Source organism: Rattus norvegicus, chromosome 3 (assembly GCF_036323735.1).
Source record: "Rattus norvegicus strain BN/NHsdMcwi chromosome 3, GRCr8, whole genome shotgun sequence".
NCBI classification, from domain to species: domain Eukaryota; kingdom Metazoa; phylum Chordata; class Mammalia; order Rodentia; family Muridae; genus Rattus; species Rattus norvegicus.
Genome location: NC_086021.1, coordinates 70,600,270 through 70,620,524, shown reverse-complemented (window position 1 = coordinate 70,620,524; position 20,255 = coordinate 70,600,270). Strand labels below are relative to the sequence as shown.

The following is a 20,255-nucleotide window of genomic DNA, read 5'->3' as shown; positions in this document are numbered from 1 at the left end:
TGATAAAATCGATTGCTATGTTAGTGTGAGCATACTTGTTCACTTCAACACCAAAAACAATTTGGTCAAAATATTTGGATATTAAAAACCACCAATCTCTTGATTTCTAGCTATTGTAGTCTGATTTTTATTGGGGGATACTATAGTAAAAGATTAACGAAATTATCCCTTTTCTACACTAGACATTGCGTGCAGCTGGGAAAACCTACATGATATTTTTCGTCCTGGTAATTTTCTTGGGCTCGTTTTATTTGGTGAACTTGATCCTGGCTGTGGTGGCCATGGCCTATGAGGAGCAGAACCAGGCCACACTGGAGGAGGCTGAACAGAAGGAGGCAGAGTTTCAGCAGATGCTGGAGCAACTGAAGAAGCAGCAGGAGGAGGCTCAGGTACGGAGTGACAGTTGGCTCTTTATTGCTCTTTTAGTTTCTTTTTTTAAAATTTTTTTATTAGATATATTTCTTTACTTTCATTTCATAGGTTATTCCCCTTCCTGGTTTCCTGTCCATAAGCACCTATCTCCTCCTCTCCCCCTCCTCCATACGAGTGTTCTCCCTATACATCCCCCTTATTGCCCTCCCATATTCCCCTGCACTGGGGGTCCAACCTTGACAGGACCAAGGTGCCCCAACAAGGCTATTCTCTGCTACCTATGCAGTTGGAGCCCTGGTCAGCCCATGTATAGTCTCTGGGTAGTGGTTTAGTCCCTGGAAGCTCTGGTTGCTTGGCATTGTGGTTTTTATGGGGTTGCAAGCTCCTTCAACTCTTTCAATATTTCCTCTAATTCCGCCCAAGGAGGTCCTGTTCTCAGTTCACTGGTTTGCTGCTAGCATTGACCTCTGTATTCGACATGCCCTGGGTGTGTCTCTCAGGAGACATCTATATCCAGTCCCTTTCAGCATACATTTTTTTTTTTTTAGCTTCATCAATCTTATCTAGTTTTGGTGGTTGTATATATATGGGCCACATGTTGGGCAGGCTCTGAATGGCCATTCCTTGAGTCGCTGCTCTAAACTTTGTTTTCATATCCCCTCCTATGGATATTTTTCCCCTTTTAAGAAGGAGTGGGAACATCTGCATTTTGGTCATCCTTCTTCTTGAGCTTCCTGTGGTCTGTTGATTGCATCTTGAGTAATTCCAGCTTTTTGGCTAATATCCACTTATCAATGAGTGCATACCAAGTGTGTTTTTCTGTGATTGGGTTACCTCACTCAGGATGATATTTTCTAGTTCATTCCATTTGCCTATGAATTTCATGAAGTCATTGTTTTTGATAGCTGAATAGCACTGCATTGTGTAGATGTACCACATTTTCTGTATCCATTCCTCTGTTGAAGGGCATCTGGGTTCTTTCCAGCTTCTGGCTATTATAAATAAGGCAGCTATGAACATAGTGGGGCACAGGTCTTTGTTATATGTTGGAACATCTTTTGGGTATATGCCCAGGAGAGGTATATCTGGGTACTCAGGTAGTGCAATGTCCAATTTTCTGAGGAACCTCCAGACTGATTTCCAGAATGGTTGTACCAATTTGCAATCCCACCAACAATGGAGGAGTGTTCCTCTTTCTCCACATCCTCGCCAGCATCTGCTGTCACCTGAGTTTTTTTATCTTAGACATTCTAACTGGTGTGAAGTGTATCTAAATATAGTAAAAGCCATATACAGCAAACCAGTAGCTAACATCAAACTAAATGGAGAGAAACTTGAAGCAATCCCACTAAAATCAGGGACTAGACAAGGCTGCCCACTCTCTCCCTACTTATTCAATATAGTACTCGAAGTCCTGGCCAGAGCAATCAGACAGCGAAAGGAGGTCAAAAGGATACAAATTGGAAGGGAAGAAATCAAAATATCACTATTTGCAGATGATATGATAGTGTACTTAAGTGACCCCAAAAGTTCCACCAGAGAACTACTTAACCTGATAAACAACTTCAGCAAAGTGTCAGGGTATAAAATTAACTCAAATCAGTAGCTTTCCTCTACTCAAAGGATAAACAGGCTGAGAAAGAAATTAGGGAAATGACGCTCTTTTAGTTTCTTAACAGTGACCTGTTGTCACTGAGCTGGACCTGCCATTTTGTATTGTATGTAGCTATTGACGTTAGAAGACTCCAATCTACTCACACTTAAAATTCTTCATCAAACTGGAGTCAAATGCACTGTTTAGACATCATAAAGTAATTAGCTACCAGGCTGGTATTCATCGGACAATGAAGCTTATTATGAAATATCCTCATGGACACTGAAGGTGGAATTTAAGAAACACAGTTGAGACTTCCAACTGCTAATGTACCATCCCAGCAGCAGCCTTTGAAGTTAGTTCATCTTAAAAGTTTTCAAGAGTCCCCCGTGAATGGCTGCTTCTTTTAAAGACTTCGTTGGAGTTTCTATATTTTGTATTGCTGTTCAATACAAAAGGCATCTGAAATGAAGTAACAATTTTTTTTACAGTAATGAAGTTTATTTAGGCTAGAGACATAGTGACTGAGACAGCCATGCTTTGAAGAGGTGGGAACAAGGGCTTGGATAAGAAAGAGTGGATGTGCACTCTAGTTACTGCGGATGAAGGCTGTGGGCGGTTGTAGCAGGAGATTGACCAATGTCTGTCACTGTGACCGTTCCTCTCTCTGTCCCTCCCATCCCTAATAATGTTGGGCAAGGCTTGTCTTTCTGTGGGCCTTGATTATAAGTATTTCTTTACGGTTATAATTTGCACTTTTCTAACAACTAATGAAGCAGATCAACTCTCCATGTTTTTCTTTTTTTCTTTTTTGTCTTCCATGCCTTTGTTTTCTGAAAGGCTGAAGCCTTCAGACACTTCATCCTCTTTCCTTTCCTTTTGTTTGGCTGTGTTTTCATTTTTAAGTTCGTTCATTTTTCTCGCTGAGTCTGACGTGGTCATTACACACTATAAGCACAAGACCGACATACATGTGCTGGTGCTGGTGCTGGCCATTCATCTGATAATAGGTCTAAAGCAAATGGTTTTCTTTTCATTAAGCAGAGTTTATTACATTTATTTGTTTATTTTATTTTTATTTTTTAGATTTAATGCGATGGGCATGACCTCTAAAATGTTTTTAAATAAGTGCCTCAAATTCGCTCCAATCTCGTCTCCCAAAATTATACAACGTCCTGCATTACCTTGTGCTCAGTTCACATTCTAAGTGAACGTTAAAATGTTAGTTGTAGGGCTGGAGAGATGACTCAACAGGTAAAAGCACTGACTGCTCTTCCAGAGGTCCTGAGTTCAATTCCCAGCAACCACATGGTGACTCACAACCATCTGTAATGAGATCCGATGTCCTTTTCTGGTGAGTCTGAAGACAGCCACAGTGAACTCACATACATTAAATAAATAAATCTTTTAAGAAATTATTTAAATGTTAGTTGTATGTATTCTGTATTGTATATATAGGAAGATTATTATTTCAAAGCCATTTGGGGACTACAATATCATTTCTCTGCTAAATTGACTTGGCATTTTTGTCAAAAGCCAGTGCCCTTGTGTGAATCTGATTGTATACTCTAATCTGGCTAGCCAATGGATTAGTTATAGTGTCTCTTACACCAGCACTATACTCTCTGACCTGTTGTACGCTTATAGTAAGCTTTATAGATGACTGTGCTTTATCTTTGTCTGTGACTCTGACTTTGTCTGTGACTATGTCTTTGGTTTTCCTTTCAAAGATATTTTAATTCTTTGTAATTCCAAATGAGTTTTAAAATAACCTTCTCTACTTCAAATTAGATTGTTTCTTTCTTAGTACCTTCAAATTGATCATCTTTTTCTATATTTCTTAGTTTGCTGTTAATTTTATCTAGTGTACTTTTCGTATCAGACATTGGGGCTGTCTCTGATTATAACTAAAACATGTATAGCACAGTCGTAACACTGCTTTAATGTCTCTGTCTCTTGTCTGTTTCTGCTTTTGGTATGCTTTGATTAATTTTTTTTTGTGTTTAACATGTGTTTCATTTTTTTTCTTTTTAAAGTTCTGAAAATCCCGAATTGAATTCCAGAAAGTTCATTTGGGAATTGCTGGATGTTTCTGTATTCCTGTAAATATCCTTGGTCTTTGTGGTGAGATAGTTCCAATGTGAATTAGCAATTTGATGCTTCACGTCTTCCAAGACCTGAAGATTTGGCAGATAGGACCAGAGTAGCATTTAAAGTATAGATTATTAGTCACCCACGGCTGCATGACAACCCTTCCTCAATACTCCACTCAATGTTCTTTAAAATGAAATGCTCAGGAACACACACACACACACACACACACACACACACACACACACACACAGAGAGAGAGAGGGGGGGGGGAGCGCTGAGTAGTTTCAGAAAAGCCCCACAATTCTTTCTTCTTTTAGCCCTTTCCTTATGTGCTTGTTCTGTGTACCATAACCACCTTGGTTAGGTTGCATTCTTAGCTCTGCATGCGCACACACACACACACACACACACACACACACACACACACACTCAGGAGGTGTTCAGAGATACCCTTCCATTGTATTTCCATCTACGAGTCCAGGATTTTGTAACTTTCAACACTAATGCAGCTTTTGTGCTGTACCGTTTTCCAATGTTTTCCAACACCTTGAGGAGAGCATTAGGATCTTCAGAGCCATGACTTTACCTACCTTCTCATTGTATTTATTATTTCAGGAGGGGGCAAATCTAGCTCCCGCTATTCCAGGTGGACCAGAAATAGAAGTCCACCTTTTTATAGCTTGTTTATTTGTTTGTTTTTCTCAGATGAATAGACATAGATCTTTTCATTATCATTTGAACTACAGTGTATAATTGGGATTTATAGAACCAAAATTTAATTTTTCAACAATTCTGAGTTACTTGTAGCTGCTCCATAGATACCTCAGTAAAAGAGCCAGCTTCCCCTGACATACAGCCACTTTGTGGTAAAATATGATATAAATTTAAAATGTACAGTCTTTTAAACTTGAGAAATTAAATATGAAGCTAGGTTTAGACTATATATAATAAGAGTCTAAAGGAGCTGGTTTTCTACCTCATGTTCAAATCATCCAAAAATGGGCTATTTTCCACTAAATTGTCAATTATTGGATTGCAGTGGCCAAATCAACGTGATAGGACATAATGTTAGCTTTAGATCATTGAAAACATAGCTCAGGGGAGGGGACATTGGAACTCAGAGTCCATTTTAGTTTTTATTAATAATATGGTTAATAATGACTGATGATTATTAGTGAGTGATGGGGAGAGGAGTTTCCTTGGTGCTCCTTGAAGCTGTGTGTACCTCAGTGAAGCCCAGGCCTTTCTATTACGTAGGCCCCTTTAGAACATGCCCTCCAGCCAATGACCTCATGAAATATGTTTCATTTGTATTTAACACTTGTTAGGGGTCTTGTAGGCTTACTCATTTTATAGACATTAAATGCACACAGCTCAGTGGATTCACAAAATCAAACTCGAGTTTTTAAAAATGAAAAAGCTAACATTAGACCAAAAATCTCCTCCCTCCATCCCTATAATTATACTCTGTATTTAATTAGTGACGTTTAAACTTCCAAATTATCCAGTTTAGCCTATTCCAGGCTCATTAGGTCCTCTGGGAAAATACTAGCGAAAGCTATAGGACGCAGTTTGAAGTCATGCCATTTAATAGATAAACTACAAAATTGAATCGAACCATGTGTAGTTAACGTCTTGTGACTTTGGGGTTTTTAACTTGATTCCATGTTTAAAATGAATGAATGAAGGATTAGTCACATGACTATTTTTTTCTTTTAGAACTTATAGATACAGTATAAGTTATACAGCTTGAGTCATGAAGAATTGACCTAGGGAAATGTCACCACCCACTCAGACATTAAACACTAGGTTGTTACTGGTCGTAAGAGGACTTTGGGATGTTAGTTGTGAACAGTCGGCTATTCGTGCAAGCAAGCAGGAAGTTGGCAGCATCACAGGGCTGGGCATGGACAGGTGCACACACATAAGAGATGACAGGAAACACCTGCCCTTGAGGGAGTCGGCCAAGCTCTGAGAGTCGAAGTGGTGACAGATTTGAGGTGATGAATGACACGGGAAATGTGTGGTGTCACAGGTTGCTTTTGTTGCCTTAAGAAAACATGCTTTGGCTTTGAATTGTTTGAACTGTTACTCAGAATAGGCAGGGAAATTGTGTCATGGGCAAAACAAACTCCAGAAGTGATTTCAATGATTGATAATTTCAGGACCGTGGTCAGGGGGTATGAGCACTACTTCCTGTGTTTCCAGGGACAAACAAGTCGATAAATGATCAGCCCTGGCAGTTCTGTGTCAGTGTCTCTACAAGGAGGAGAGGAAAACCAGGACTTTATTTGGATAGAGCAAAGAAGCATGTGTATTCATTCCTTCAGCAATGCATGTTACCTACCTCTCATGTGTGACACACTCTGTGCTGTGACTTGCTACCAGCAAGCACTTCTTGACTTGCTTTAGTGCACTACACTATTCCTCATCTGTCTGCATAATTTAACAAATGAAGGACAACCAAGCATCTGAATAAATATTGACTGTCTTCCTATCATACCTGTTATAAACAGCTAAAGGCTGCAGACAGATTTCAGTTACTCTATGCAGGCCTTGTACCGTATCAGTGCTTACATCTGGGACCCTTCATGGGTCCAGTGCTTATTAGGAACATTTCAAATTCAAGATGGGACTTAGTCTCCAACTGAGATCCTGCTGAGTCCAAAGAAGCTGCAACGTGGTGTGTTTTCATTTAAGGCTTTTTATTTTAGTTGAAGTAAAGCTGAAAAACAAAATTACTAGAGAGGGCTTCCCTCTTCTCAGAGAAAGACAAAGCTTGCAGTGCTTACAAAAATTGGTTAAATGGGTTTTGCCTAGATCCCTTTTTAAAACATAGTGCCCTGACACACCGTTCCCACACAGCCATCCATGAGGTCTTGAAAACCAAGGCTAAGTTGTCCCTCCACCTTACACCATTGTCAGACAGTTGATAGTAAGAGGTCTTTTAAATCTTTGGTCACCCAACTTTCGCTGAGGACTTTCTAAGTCAGGGGGAACATCAGCCACTGTAAAGGATAGAGTAAAATGCCTGTGGGACTTCCAAGAGGAAGATAGGGAAAAAAATAGTAGATACATTACAATTGTTTATACCTGATAATGACGCATGTAAAAAAAACTGTGACCAATATTTTCCCAATTTAACCTTTTCTACTCTAAGCTTATGTTTAAAAACAGGAACAAATTTAATGGGCACTTGGCTCGAAGTATGTTGTGTTGTTTCATATCCTTGCTCAGTTGTGGTTAAATCATTTCCAGCCTAAAAATATTCCTACAGCAAAAATGCAAAACATTCGCCATGTTTTTTTTTTTAACCACAGAGCCTGTTTTGCTTCATCAATAAATCCAGAAATTAAAAATTTGTAAAAATGCATGATGCTGAGATACACAAAGAAAATGCATGAGATGTTCTCATACTCTTGAGAAAGATGTTTAGTGAATTGTTTATTAATAGGCATATCACTTATAACAATAGCATGAAATTGGTAAACGTTTAAAATTTTACAACCAAAAGTGCTATGCCGCCCTGTCTGGCCTTAGTTCACACCCTTTAGTTCACACCCTCGTGGTGTGAACTATAGGACTAGGCGTAACCGGAGCCAAAGAAGAAAAGGAATTGGCCAGACCACGGCTGCCATTCCACCTAAGGTAAAAGAGCCACAGACTGGAGGTTGGGGTTGAGTTTGGGATGGGATCCATGTAGCCCAGGCTGGCTTCAAATTCCCTGTCCTCCTTCCTCTGCCTCCCGCATGCCAGGGTTGCAAATATATGCCACCACACCCTGAGCTTCGAATGTCACAAAATTCACAGAAAAGCAAACAAATGAAGCAGGACCACAAGCTTATTCACGATCACACAGAAGAAGAACAGTCCCCGAGGGGAGAGGGACAGCGGTCAAAGAGATTCTCCCTGAGAGGAAACAGGTGCTTTTAAGGTAGACAAGTCCTTTCAGGTTAGCAAATGTCTCCTGAACTAACCCTCCAGAGGATAGAGAATTTAGTATTAAAAGCCAGTCCAAAGCAGACGCTACACTGGGCTGTTCTTGCTTTAACGCACATTGCGCTATGCCCTTTAAAAAGGAAATGGTTCTTGGTAAGTAAACCAGAACACAGGATTCTCCCTCCTATTGATCACTGGTGGCAGCACACTGGCCTGCATTCCTGCTCCCGGGTGCTTACTCTAAGCTTCTTAACTTGATTCTCAACAGGCAGTGGCTGCAGCCTCCGCGGCATCCAGAGACTTCAGTGGAATAGGAGGGTTAGGAGAACTTCTGGAGAGTTCTTCAGAAGCTTCCAAGTTGAGCTCCAAGAGTGCTAAGGAGTGGAGGAACCGGAGGAAGAAGAGGAGACAGAGGGAACACTTGGAGGGAAACCACAGAGCCGATGGAGACAGGTTTCCCAAGTCGGAATCGGAAGACAGTGTCAAACGAAGAAGCTTCCTGCTCTCCCTGGATGGCAACCCGCTGACTGGTGACAAGAAGCTGTGCTCTCCCCACCAGGTATCGAGGTCTGATGATCTGTAAATCACAGCATCAGGTTTTGATAGATCTCTATAACGGGTCCTTTGCGTGACAGGGTGCTGGTGCCATCGAGTTATTTTTTTAAAAATCTATCATTGTCTTAGAAAGGGATTTTGAAAAATCCGTTCAGGCAAAACTTTAAGATAATTAACTTTAAACATTTTACAGTTTTGAGAGAGTATCACTGAATTTTTTAAAACTATGTCCTGTCTCTCAAGATACTTCACTGGAATTATATAGGAAACCTCTATTCAGTTTTCCCCTTTTAAGTACTTTGATAAACTTGGCTTCTTTATGAACCTTCTGCTTTGACTATAGGAGATAATATTATAACACACACAACACACAACACACACACAACACACAACACACACACAACACACACACAACACACACAACACATAACACACCACACACACACACACAAAACACACACACAACACACAACACACATACACACACACACACACACACACACACACACACACACACACACAGGAGTTCAGGAAAGGAATGTCTTAAGAATTGCCTGTTTCTTTAAGATGAAAACTCAACTTAGGAGTCTCCATTGTCATGACATGTTACATCTGAAAGAATTACAGTCTAACTGCTCTTGAACATTAAATTAGTGGTGGGAATTAAGGCCAACCATCTAATACACAGTACCAGTGTTAGCATATCTTTTAGGCCAGAGACAACAAACAACAAAGTAACTTTGACTTTTTTTTTTAAACTTAAATAAGGGTTACAAAATTCAAACAGTAAATAGTACTGAAAACTGAAATAAATGTCATTGTATTTTGGGGCCTATTTTATCTACTAGTACATTATGTGCCATAAATTACAAACTCTTCAAATTATATTAATTTACTTAAAAACTATACACAATCATCAGTGCCTTGAGGAGCACATTAAGCAACCAATTTAAAGCAAATAAACAAGAAGCTGTAAGTCACCCACAGAGTATAGCATCCTCTTAATAAGGAACAGTACTTCAAGAAAATTAATAGTGACCATCATAAACTTTGACAAAAAGAGAGTGGCAATCGCAAATTTTACCGCAGTAGAGTACTTGGCTATTTTCTTGTTTTGATTTTGTTTACTTTTAGACAGGCTCTCACTCTACGGCCCAGACTATCCTTGAACTCACAGCTTTAGCCTTGAATTCACTGTTTTAAAGAGTTATGCAAGAATTATCTAGGAATCCTATGTTATTAAGGAAAAGTTAAAACTGATGACTTCTAATGAAAGGAACTAAAGAAGTGTTGAATGGTTTCAGTCATTTATGAAGGCACATGCATATTGTTGATGTTTGCGTGACAATCGTGTGTCTTTTGAAAGTGGGATTATTTCCCTTTTCGTCTAAAAAGTTATACATTACTTTCTTCAAGCAGCAAATCTTTATTAAGCACTGTCTTGGTTTCTTTTCCAGTAGCTGTGAGAACAAAAGTACCGTAAGTGAGAATGGGTTTATTCTGGCTTATGAATTCAGGTTATAGTCTATCATAGCAGGGAAGTCAAACAGGGGCTGGAGACAGCAGGTCAAGAAACAGAGCCACGATTCTTTCGCTCACCATCCCTCTCTCTTTTCCTTCAGTGTAGGTCTCAGCCCGTGCTTGGTGCCACTCATACTTAGGGTTGGATATCTCACCTCTATTACCTCAACTAAGATAATCCTCTACACAAATGTTCAGAGAGACCCATTCTCGAGGCAGTTCAAGAATCTATTAATTTGAGAATTAACACTAATCGTCAAACTACCATGAATGTAACAGAAAGCTCTCTAGATGTTGACAGTTCCGTAATGAAAAATTGGATTCCTTTCACTGATATCACGGAACTTTATTCTAAAGGTTGATACAGTAATCATGTCAGACATGTTGCATACTACGTTGGATAAGTGCTGTGGGAACAGGGGCCACGTAACTGACGATAAAATTTTTTCAGTTGGATAGTTTGAAATGACATTCTAAGATTTTGGAGAGGTCAAGGGAATAAGATAGACCATGGAACTCCTGGGGCCAGTGGAAGGGACGTAGCAAAATCCTTATGTGAGAATAAGCTCGCACTCCCCATAGAGCAATGATGCTTGAGTAGCTGGGGGGGGGGCAGAGAGAGGAAAGAGCAGAAGGAAGGTAGCTGGTAGCTAATATTTGAACACTGAAAGCAAAAGCAGTACGTACATTTGAACAATTCCTTTTGCATTTGTAGATAGGTGGATGAAAGATACTTGATACTGAGTTATTTGAGTAGAAGGTAGCTAAGTGGATAGACCTTCAAAAATAAAGGAAATACTGATGAGTGTTGAGTCTTCAAATCTAACTGAACAGGAAGGCATTGATACAGGACTCTCAAGCCCAACCATGCCAGAAACTCTTTAGAGTGTCTGCTTTGTAGGTGTCAAAAGGCTTTCTCTTCTATCAAAGAGAGTCTGGAAAGGCAATGGGGACAGCAAACACTAATTGACTGGACATACTCTTCAAAACAATACGAATCTCCTGAAGAAAAATCTCCTGAGAATGTCAAAGCAGAGAAACCATAAGTAATGGGCACCCTGTCTTCCTCCACGGATGTGAATTTGAATGTTATTTTATATTTATTGCTTTATTTACTTTTATAGGCATAACACATAGCCACTGTCCATCGTGAAATTAGTTAAGGCTATATAATGGAGAGTCTTCTTCCTGAGGACTTTTTTTTTTATTAACTTGAGTATTTCTTATATACATTTCCAGTGTTATTCCCTTTCCCGGTTTCCGGGCAAACATCCCCCTAATCCCTCCCCTTCCCCTTCTTTATGGGTGTTCCCCTCCCCATCCTCCCCCCATTGCCGCCCTCCCCCCAACAATCTAGTTCACTGGGGGTTCAGTCTTAGCAGGACCCAGGGCTTCCCCTTCCACTGGTGATCTTACTAGGATATTCATTGCTACCTATGAGGTCAGAGTCCAGGGTCAGTCCATGTATAGTCTTTAGGTAGTGGCTTAGTCCCTGGAAGCTCTGGTTGCTTGGCATTGTTGTACATATGGGGTCTCGAGCCCCTTCAAGCTCTTCCAGTTCTTTCTCTGATTCCTTCAACGGGGGTCCTATTCTCAGTTCAGTGGTTTGCTGCTGGCATTCGCCTATGTATTGTGTGTGTGTCTGTATTCTGTATTCTGTATTCTGGCTGTGTCTCTCAGGAGCGATCTACATCCGGCTCCTATCGGCCTGCACTTCTTTGCTTCATCCATCTTGTCTAATTGGATGGCTGTATGTGTATGGGCCACATGTGGGGCAGGCTCTGAATGGGTGTTCCTTCTGTGACTGTTTTAATCTTTGCCTCTCTATTCCCTGCCAAGGGTATTCTTCTTCCTCAGGACTTTTATCCCTGATGCTTGGACACACTTGTATTTTAAACCAGGGGCTTATAGCTATGATCACATATAGTTGCTGGTGTATTTGAGATGTGACACAGATGAGTGTTTCCAACAAATACTCATTCTACCCAGTCTACTCAGACACCTGTTAATTCCCTGTATCTTCTTCATTGTTCTCGACCCACTTTAGGCTTGGACCTCACACACAGGGTTATGTCACAGAGAATCAGTGCTTGCATTTTCCCTCTCCTTATTGAAATTTGAAGAAAAAGTTCATGCACTTATCTTTTTAGAACGGAGGAAAACAGAATGAAGCCGACACCTGTAATTTATGTTCTGAGAGGCATGAGGCAAGGAGAAATGGTCCTTTAGTTCAGCATAAAAGCTTTCTCTAGAAAAAAGCTTGCCACAGCTGTGGGTATTCCCTTAACTGTGCCGCATCTTACAAGGGTGTTATTTTTGGTTTATTTTCTCTGAATACTATTTTTGTTGTCTTCTTTTTCTGGTTATGTTGCCTTGAAAGCTGTGCCCACACCCATTATTATACTTTCCAAAGAGTGAAAAGAAGTTCAAATAAACTCAAAGATTTGGACCGCCTCTGAAAAATACCCAGACATAAAAACATGCCAGTTTAAGGCATGCTCAGATATGTTATAGGTACAAAACCATACCACATACCCCCAAGGATTGTAACATAAGCAGATTCTGACTTCCAGAGACAGCTTTAGAACACAGGTAGAATAAGATTATTATACTTAACCTTCCTAGAAATTAATGTAAGCTGTACCAGAGAGAAACATGAGCTTATATATCTCTGTGTATAGAGATCCGGCTGGGTTTAGAATTGGCTGGAAGGTGGGTTGAAAATCCAAGTTAGGTAATCGCATCTACTATGTCTTCACCATGGTGTGTGTGTGTGTGTGTGTGTGTGTGTGTGTGTGTATAGCTAAACACCGGACAGTGGGTGGTTTATTCAGATCTGTATTTTGACATATAATCTAGGGGCTGGAACATGAAGATGGCTTCATCCTGGTTTCTGAGAGAGCCTTATGAGGGGAAGGACAAAAGGCCTCATTCAGAAGAGATGAGAGGGAAACAAACTCTGTGATGGAACTCAGAAAAGCATTAATCTATTCATGAAGGTTCTATCTGTAAAAAGCTGCCCCATTGTGGAATTATGTTTCTAACAAATGAACTCTTGGTATATATATATATTCAAATGTGCTCAGAATTCCAAATTTAATTCCCTGTAAATACAGTTTTTAATGTACAAAGTGATTTGTATGGGAAGTTTCAAAGCACTCAGTCTCCTGTAGCAGGTATCTTATTACACAGTCAAGGGTGGGACTAAGCCCATCTTAAAGTGAAGAACACAGCTTTAAGTTCTTGGATAAGAAATCAGTCGAATGCGTGCCTGGCACTGACCCCACACTCTTGTTTGAACTGGGTGCTGTAGAGACATAGGACAGCTTCAGCACTCCCTACAGCTACTGCACCCTGTAGAGAATTTACTCAACAAAAGACAGATTTCAGAATGAAAAGTTCCTTTTAAGAAGTTCCAAAGGACGAAGGCAGTCGTGGGGAAAATCATAATCATAGACTTAAAAATGAGACCCAAGGCAGTCAATCTAGGCTAACTAGGCAGAGAGATAAGAACAAGAACAAAAACAAAAACGAACTGAAACTGTTTTTCCTGTGTTTTCTCCACTAAGATTCTGTTTGGTTCTATACTGGTGGAGAAAATGGGAGCGCAAACCAGTTGCTGCCAGTGTGTGATTAACTTATCACCATATACACACATATGTTAATATATTAGTCTCTTCTGTTTTGAGTTGATTTGTTTTTGAGACAGAATCTTGCAATGGAACACTGACTGACCTAAAATTTTCAATCTTCCTACTTCTGCCTCCCAAGAGCTAGTACAATAAGCATGTGCCTCCCTCCATGTATCACACAACGCTATGTGGTGCATGCATGTGCATTTAAGTGTGTGTGTGTGTGTGTGTGTGTGTACGTCTGTGTACGCACACACGAGTGTTTATATTATTATAGTGGTTATGAAGAGAGTTGAGGCAGGGAATAAGAGGACAATAAAAGAAATACCATTATTAATGATGGGGAGAGAAAACAAATATTTTATTCCCTGACCAGGAGTACTTTTAGAAACTATCACCAAAGTAAAATTAAGCCTGAGTTAGTCAATGTAGTTTAAAATCCATTCAAAGAGTCAAAGAAGGATATAAGATGCATCTTATTTTCTGGTATTAAAGAACAGCTTATCGGTTTATTTATAAATGTATCTGATAAACATGTTTGTAGGCTGGGATGTAACCCAGTAGTATGGGCTTGCCTAGCCAATAGTGAGTGTGGCAGGGGTACATTACCCAGCACAGGAAAGGAGAAAATTGAGAAAGCCCAAGGTGTCTTTATTTCGAGTTACCTAGCTCTCATTAGTGGAATAAACAAGAAGTCACAGGAATCATCTTCGTTGTAGTCCTGCTATTTACTTTGGTTCTTTGAGCTAGTGTTACACTTTTAGTAGGCAGAGTACCACAGATAGTATTAAAATCCTCTTACATTTGCTGTGACACATAGACCCTCAGATCAAGTGAATCACTGGTAGTCCTGTTGGAAATGGTTAGAAAATCTGGAAGATAAGTTCTGTCACACACTTCCCATGTGTCTAGAGACCTTTCTGGTAGAAGCCAGAGGAGAGCAAAGACACAGTGATAACCTTTTCAATACTACAGTTATCAAGGTGACAATTTAGGTATTTTTGGAATTTGATATAAATATTTAGTATCTGAACTAACAGCCTCAAGGCACTTTTTCCCCAAGTTGCATGCCCTTCAGACCACAGCCCTGAGCGGTGAAAGCTACCTTCTGTTTGTGTACACCTTCCCCCACTCCCATTGCGATGGCACAGTCCACCTCACAGTGCAAGAGTGAAGTTTAGATGAAGTGTTTGGGGATTTAGTCAGTTGTGAATAGGGAATCTCAGAGGGGCAGGCTTTATAATGAAATGTATCCTGACGTTTGCACTGCGGTCTTCAATATTAAAAAAGGACACCTATATGTCCCTATGAATTCCATTTACCTGTTTTTAAGAAAAATCTGACAGTGACCCAAAAGCAAACGGTTTCTGCAATCCAAAGATTTATTAAACAATTATGTCCCACCCTGCCCCGATCTCTTCCCTCCTGCTTTCTCCTCAGTCTCTCTTGAGTATCCGTGGCTCCCTGTTTTCCCCAAGACGCAATAGCAAAACGAGCATTTTCAGCTTCAGAGGTCGGGCGAAGGACGTGGGGTCTGAGAATGACTTTGCAGACGATGAGCACAGCACCTTCGAGGACAGCGAGAGCAGGAGAGACTCCCTGTTTGTGCCGCACAGACCTGGAGAGCGACGCAACAGTAACGTTAGTCAGGCCAGTATGTCATCCAGGATGGTGCCAGGGCTTCCAGCAAATGGGAAGATGCACAGCACTGTGGATTGCAATGGTGTGGTTTCCTTGGTGGGTGGACTCTCAGCTCTTACGTCACCTACTGGATGGCTCGCGCCAGAGGTGATAATACATAAACCAGCTACTAGTGACACTTCAATTGAAAAAAAAAAAATGCAGGCCTGGGCAGTTGAGCCTGTTCTGTGATCCTAATTCCTCCAAATGAAAGTGCTTTAAAATAACATGATTAATTGAATGAAAAACAAAATAAAACAAAACAAAAATAAAAAAAGCAAAAAAACCCAAACTTGACTTGTGTGGAACCTTTTTAGGTTAAAAGTATTCAAAATTTAGAATCTGAGATAAAGCATAAATCTACAACTTCAGCCGGTTTATTGCAAATACAAAATAATGAGCACTTTCACAATCAGATCTTTGTTATTAATGTGTCCCTTAAATTATACAATCATCCATCAGGCCATATTCTGAAATGTTTGTATTCGTACAACTAAATATTGTAATGACCAATGTATTAATGATGGACGGTTTTATACAACTGTCGATGTTACAGTGCTATTTGAAAAAAATATTCCCAAATAAAACGTGTTGATGAGATGCCATATGGAAATAAAGAAATCTCAGGAAAGCACACACATTTCATTGTACATCTGTGTTTGTGCATGGAAAAAAATGGCCCATATATGTCAGTTTGTCAATATAGCCTCAAAGAAAATAACCCAGCCTTGAGACTATATAATAATAATTAGTTTTGTGGAAAGATTGACCTATTCCTCACTGCTATAAGTTGAAGAATAATTTGTATTTAAATGAAAAACTAATTATAGCATGCTTATAAAAATATTTCCCCTAAACTTTGCCATAGTGTTTAAAATGCGTGTGTAAAATGGTTGCCTTATAAGATTGCATCCAGCCAGTGAACTCTTGGCAAAGGATCTGTGGTCTTTAAAATAAAAAGTCTTTATAGACTGTGATAATCTATCCAATAGTGTCTTATTATTACTTGAGATTGTTACCTGAAAAAAAAACTTGCATGAAGCATGGTTTTCCAGAGAGATGCTATATATTCTTGTGTTGTCAATGGAGAAGGGTGGTTTGAGCCATCAGTATTTGGTTTGCAGGGTACCACCACTGAAACGGAAGTCAGGAAGAGAAGGCTAAGTTCTTACCAGATTTCGATGGAAATGCTGGAGGATTCCTCTGGAAGACAAAGAGCCATGAGCATAGCCAGTATCCTGACCAACACCATGGAGGGTAAGATGCAGACTGTGAGGGTCCGCTTTCCATGGACTGTCTGCTCTCAACACAGCTTCTTTTCGCACACAGTCTAATGGATTTTCAAGTCTAACATTGTGAGATTACACACACACACACACACGAATGAGATGGTACATCTTTCATAGTGCTTATAAAAGAGAGCATTAATCTGATTCTCTTTTACTTGAGTTTTTACTTTGCTGTAGCGTGGCATTTCTCCCCCTTGAGTTCATATCACTGAAGACTTTTTGTAGTGTTATATTACCCATCAGAGTACACCTTCTTTTCTTTCAGCCTCGTTGTGTAAAGGTCAATGATGTCAGGGTTAGAGAGGGACAGCAATGAGTTGGACAAAGCCAAGCCTGTGTTCCACTCAATTGAGGGTCCCCAAAATGTGCCTTTTCTGTCATCTGCATTCACAACTGTGAAAAACTGACACAAACATTTGGTAATTTTATTCACTGTTTAAAAATCCCCATAGAGTTTCCTTTACAAGTTTTTTTGATAGTGATATATTGCATTTTTTTGCTTCATTATTACTTACCTTGAGGTTGAATATTAAACTTAAAGTACTTGCTTATATTAAAAGTGGGTCAGTATCAGCATGCATTTTAATGAGCATTTTGTGGATTTCCATATGTAATAAGGTAAAATACATAAGATTGTTTTCTATATAGTCTATTAATCCCAGTACTGTGAATTTCTATGTCTGTGAATAAGCATGTTTTACAAACAATATGTCATTTACTAGGAACAGTAATTAACTTATACAGTTATTGAATGTTTTTCTTCTTTATTACCCACCAGAACTTGAAGAATCTAGACAGAAGTGCCCACCATGCTGGTATAGATTCGCCAATGTGTTTTTGATCTGGGACTGCTGTGATGCATGGTTAAAAGTGAAGCATCTTGTGAATTTAATTGTGATGGATCCATTTGTTGATCTTGCCATAACAATTTGCATCGTATTAAATACACTGTTCATGGCCATGGAGCACTATCCCATGACCCAGCAGTTCAGCAGTGTGCTGACTGTGGGAAACCTGGTAAGTGCTATAGGGAAGGGAACAATGTAACAAAGAAAAAGAGATGGCAATGCTGTACCAAACTGTATCTTCTTTCCTCACAAGAAGAAACATCTAAAGGAGTGTTACAGCTCACCTCAGATGGAGTCTGAATTTCATCTGTGTTGATGCTGATCACGCAGGACAGTATCTTTGCAGATTAACCATAATGGTTAGCAGCCCCTCACGCTATAAAGGATTACATACTGGAAATGAAGGCTCAAAGGAAATATGAGGGCCACAAGACTTGAATTTGCAGGGTCGTCACAGAACCCACACCCAATTGAAAGGATAGCCAAAGAATCAATCTTTACTTTTAAAAGGCATAATAATTTAGAAGTGAATAAGGTAATAATAAGTATCCTTAGTGGTAATCAACCAATGGAGAAAATAATTGGTAAAATGCATTGGTAGGACCTTCAGTATGGCAAGGTAAGTGGCCATAAGGAAGAGTATACTAAGATGTATTTGCAAACAAACAACCCTCACGTTTCTTTCAGACTTTAAAACTGGCATCAGTTAACCTGTTCTTTCCCAGATATGCCTAGAATTTGGTTTCGACAACATTAAAATGCTCTATTACGTTTCAAGATGATTTGTCGTATTCAAACCCAATTAAGCAGCCTATAACACATCCATAACATCATCCCTAGGCCTGTGACTTACAAATAACTCAGTATAGCGTTCATTGCCAATTATAAAGTACTGATAGATATTTAATCTTCAGTAAGCAAATACCTGGATGCTTTGTCTTTCTGTGAAGGTTGTTGTATCCTTGCAAGGCTCCAGGGATGGGCCTGACGGAGACAGTGAAGGACTAAAGAAAAGAAAACAGACACAGATTAGCTGGGACTCAGTGGGTGGGCTCTCTGGTAGAGAAACTGCAGTGCCTGGAAGCTCAGTGTGTTCATTACATAGAGTTGAACAGAGAGATGGAGTAGTTGCCTATGGTTGACCAAGGAAGTAGTGTTCAGACACGCAGGTGAGCAAAGAGGCAGGGTTATTCTACACAGCTGGATCAAGTGGGCAGGTTTAGTCCATCTCAGTAAAACAGTCTTTGTTGAGGTGCAGTCCTCAGAGTGTAAATATGGGGTAGGCAGAAACTATGCTGGACGCTTTCTGAACACACTATCAACATCATGGGCTGCAGGTGCACCAGAGGAAGGCTTTGTTCTTCCTTTGATCCTCACTTCCAGGATGAGGGCTTTGCTCATTTTCCCCCATGGTTCTGAGGCTAAGATTCTTGACTTGGTGCCTCACGTCAACAATACATATTCGTTCAAACCTTCATATACCCAGGCCTTCCTTTGGTTGCCCACAGAAGTCCACTGAAGAAAACCACCCAAAGACTTGAACACTTTTATCTATTTGATTTTGGCTAGCTTGCTCTTTGAAACATTCAGTAGCAGTCAAAATGTGGAAAACTGCACTGTGCGAGACTTTGACTATTTAAAGATGCTATTTTTCTATTGGATATCTTTTTCATTGATCTACAGGAAAATGGTTTGCTCTCTGGTTCACTAAGATACAATACTTATCGTCTGTACCTGCATGATATTATGTACTGGTTTTTCCATGTTTATATCCGAGCCATTTGTAGAACCCAGAAATCATGATTGTGAACACATTTTAGGGGCATTCTGAGCATTGAAGCACATAGTATAGGAAACACTGACCAGCTCAGGATGTTCCAAAGCCCTTCAAAATGGCTCAGCAGTTAAGAGCACTGACTGCTCTTCCAGGGGTCCTGAGTTCAATTCCCAGCAACCACATGGTGGCTCACAACCATCTGTAATGGGACCTGATGCCCTCTTCTGGTGTGTCTGAAGACAACTTCAGTGTACTTTATACATAAAATAAATAAATCTTTAAAAAAAAAAGAAAAAGAAAAAAATTCAAGAATCAGTTTTACATTCCCTCTGGAGTACCTGAATGGAATGTTTTGCTCCCCCTGGGTCCTTGTCCTGCCAAGAGCTAGTTAGCATCATAGCACACCTGTAGTGCACTTTGTAATATCAGAACAAAAAGTGTCGATTCTAACACATAATTGAATAAGAGTGCATTTATGCTTTATCCTTCCTTCTCACTCAGATGAGCTGAACTTGCCTTTGTGCCTTTGTACAGATGGACTTTTTTCCTCTTAGACCATAAAACACGGACATGCATAATAATTGTGCTGTCTGTAACCCCTGTGCTACATGACTGTTTAATATTTTAACCTTTTGCATTTAGACATAAATTTGTCCTTATAATTGAACATGTCAAATATAGTACTAATGAACACTTATACCATATGAAAGACAGCAAGAGAATCATAATGAGTGTTCTCTTTTCCTTCTGAATCCTCAGTGCCTAATGTCCAGAAATGTTTCCCACAAACTATTTGGGATAAATGATTCTTTACTGTAGTTTCTGGGAAGTACTTTTTAACTGGAGCATACGACTCTCCTTTGTGGAGTCATAAATGAAAGTGAATGCTGCTCAGCTGGTTAAGGCATTAAGGCTGATCACATTATTCTGATCCAAGAGCTCTAGCCAGGGCTT

The 20,255-nt window shown here is 39.8% G+C and overlaps 1 protein-coding gene across 9 annotated transcripts in view; it reads left to right on the top strand.

Annotated features, from left to right (window-relative positions):
* Scn3a (sodium voltage-gated channel alpha subunit 3) overlaps positions 1-20,255 on the top strand; it is a 111,703-nt gene that overhangs the window by 45,674 nt on the left and 45,774 nt on the right. For 4 of the 9 annotated variants that reach the window (XM_017591972.3, XM_008761916.4, XM_008761915.4 and 1 more), the window contains exons 10-14: positions 183-389; positions 8,268-8,558; positions 15,148-15,444; positions 16,512-16,644; positions 17,455-17,693. In XM_017591972.3, coding sequence (XP_017447461.1) covers positions 183-389; positions 8,268-8,558; positions 15,148-15,444; positions 16,512-16,644; positions 17,455-17,693 — 1,167 coding nt within the window. Of the gene's footprint in view, positions 1-182; positions 390-8,267; positions 8,559-15,147; positions 15,445-16,511; positions 16,645-17,454; positions 17,694-20,255 lie in introns of those variants that run through there. The other 5 variants (XM_008761920.4, NM_013119.2, XM_008761918.4 and 2 more) reach the window with 3 other exon arrangements.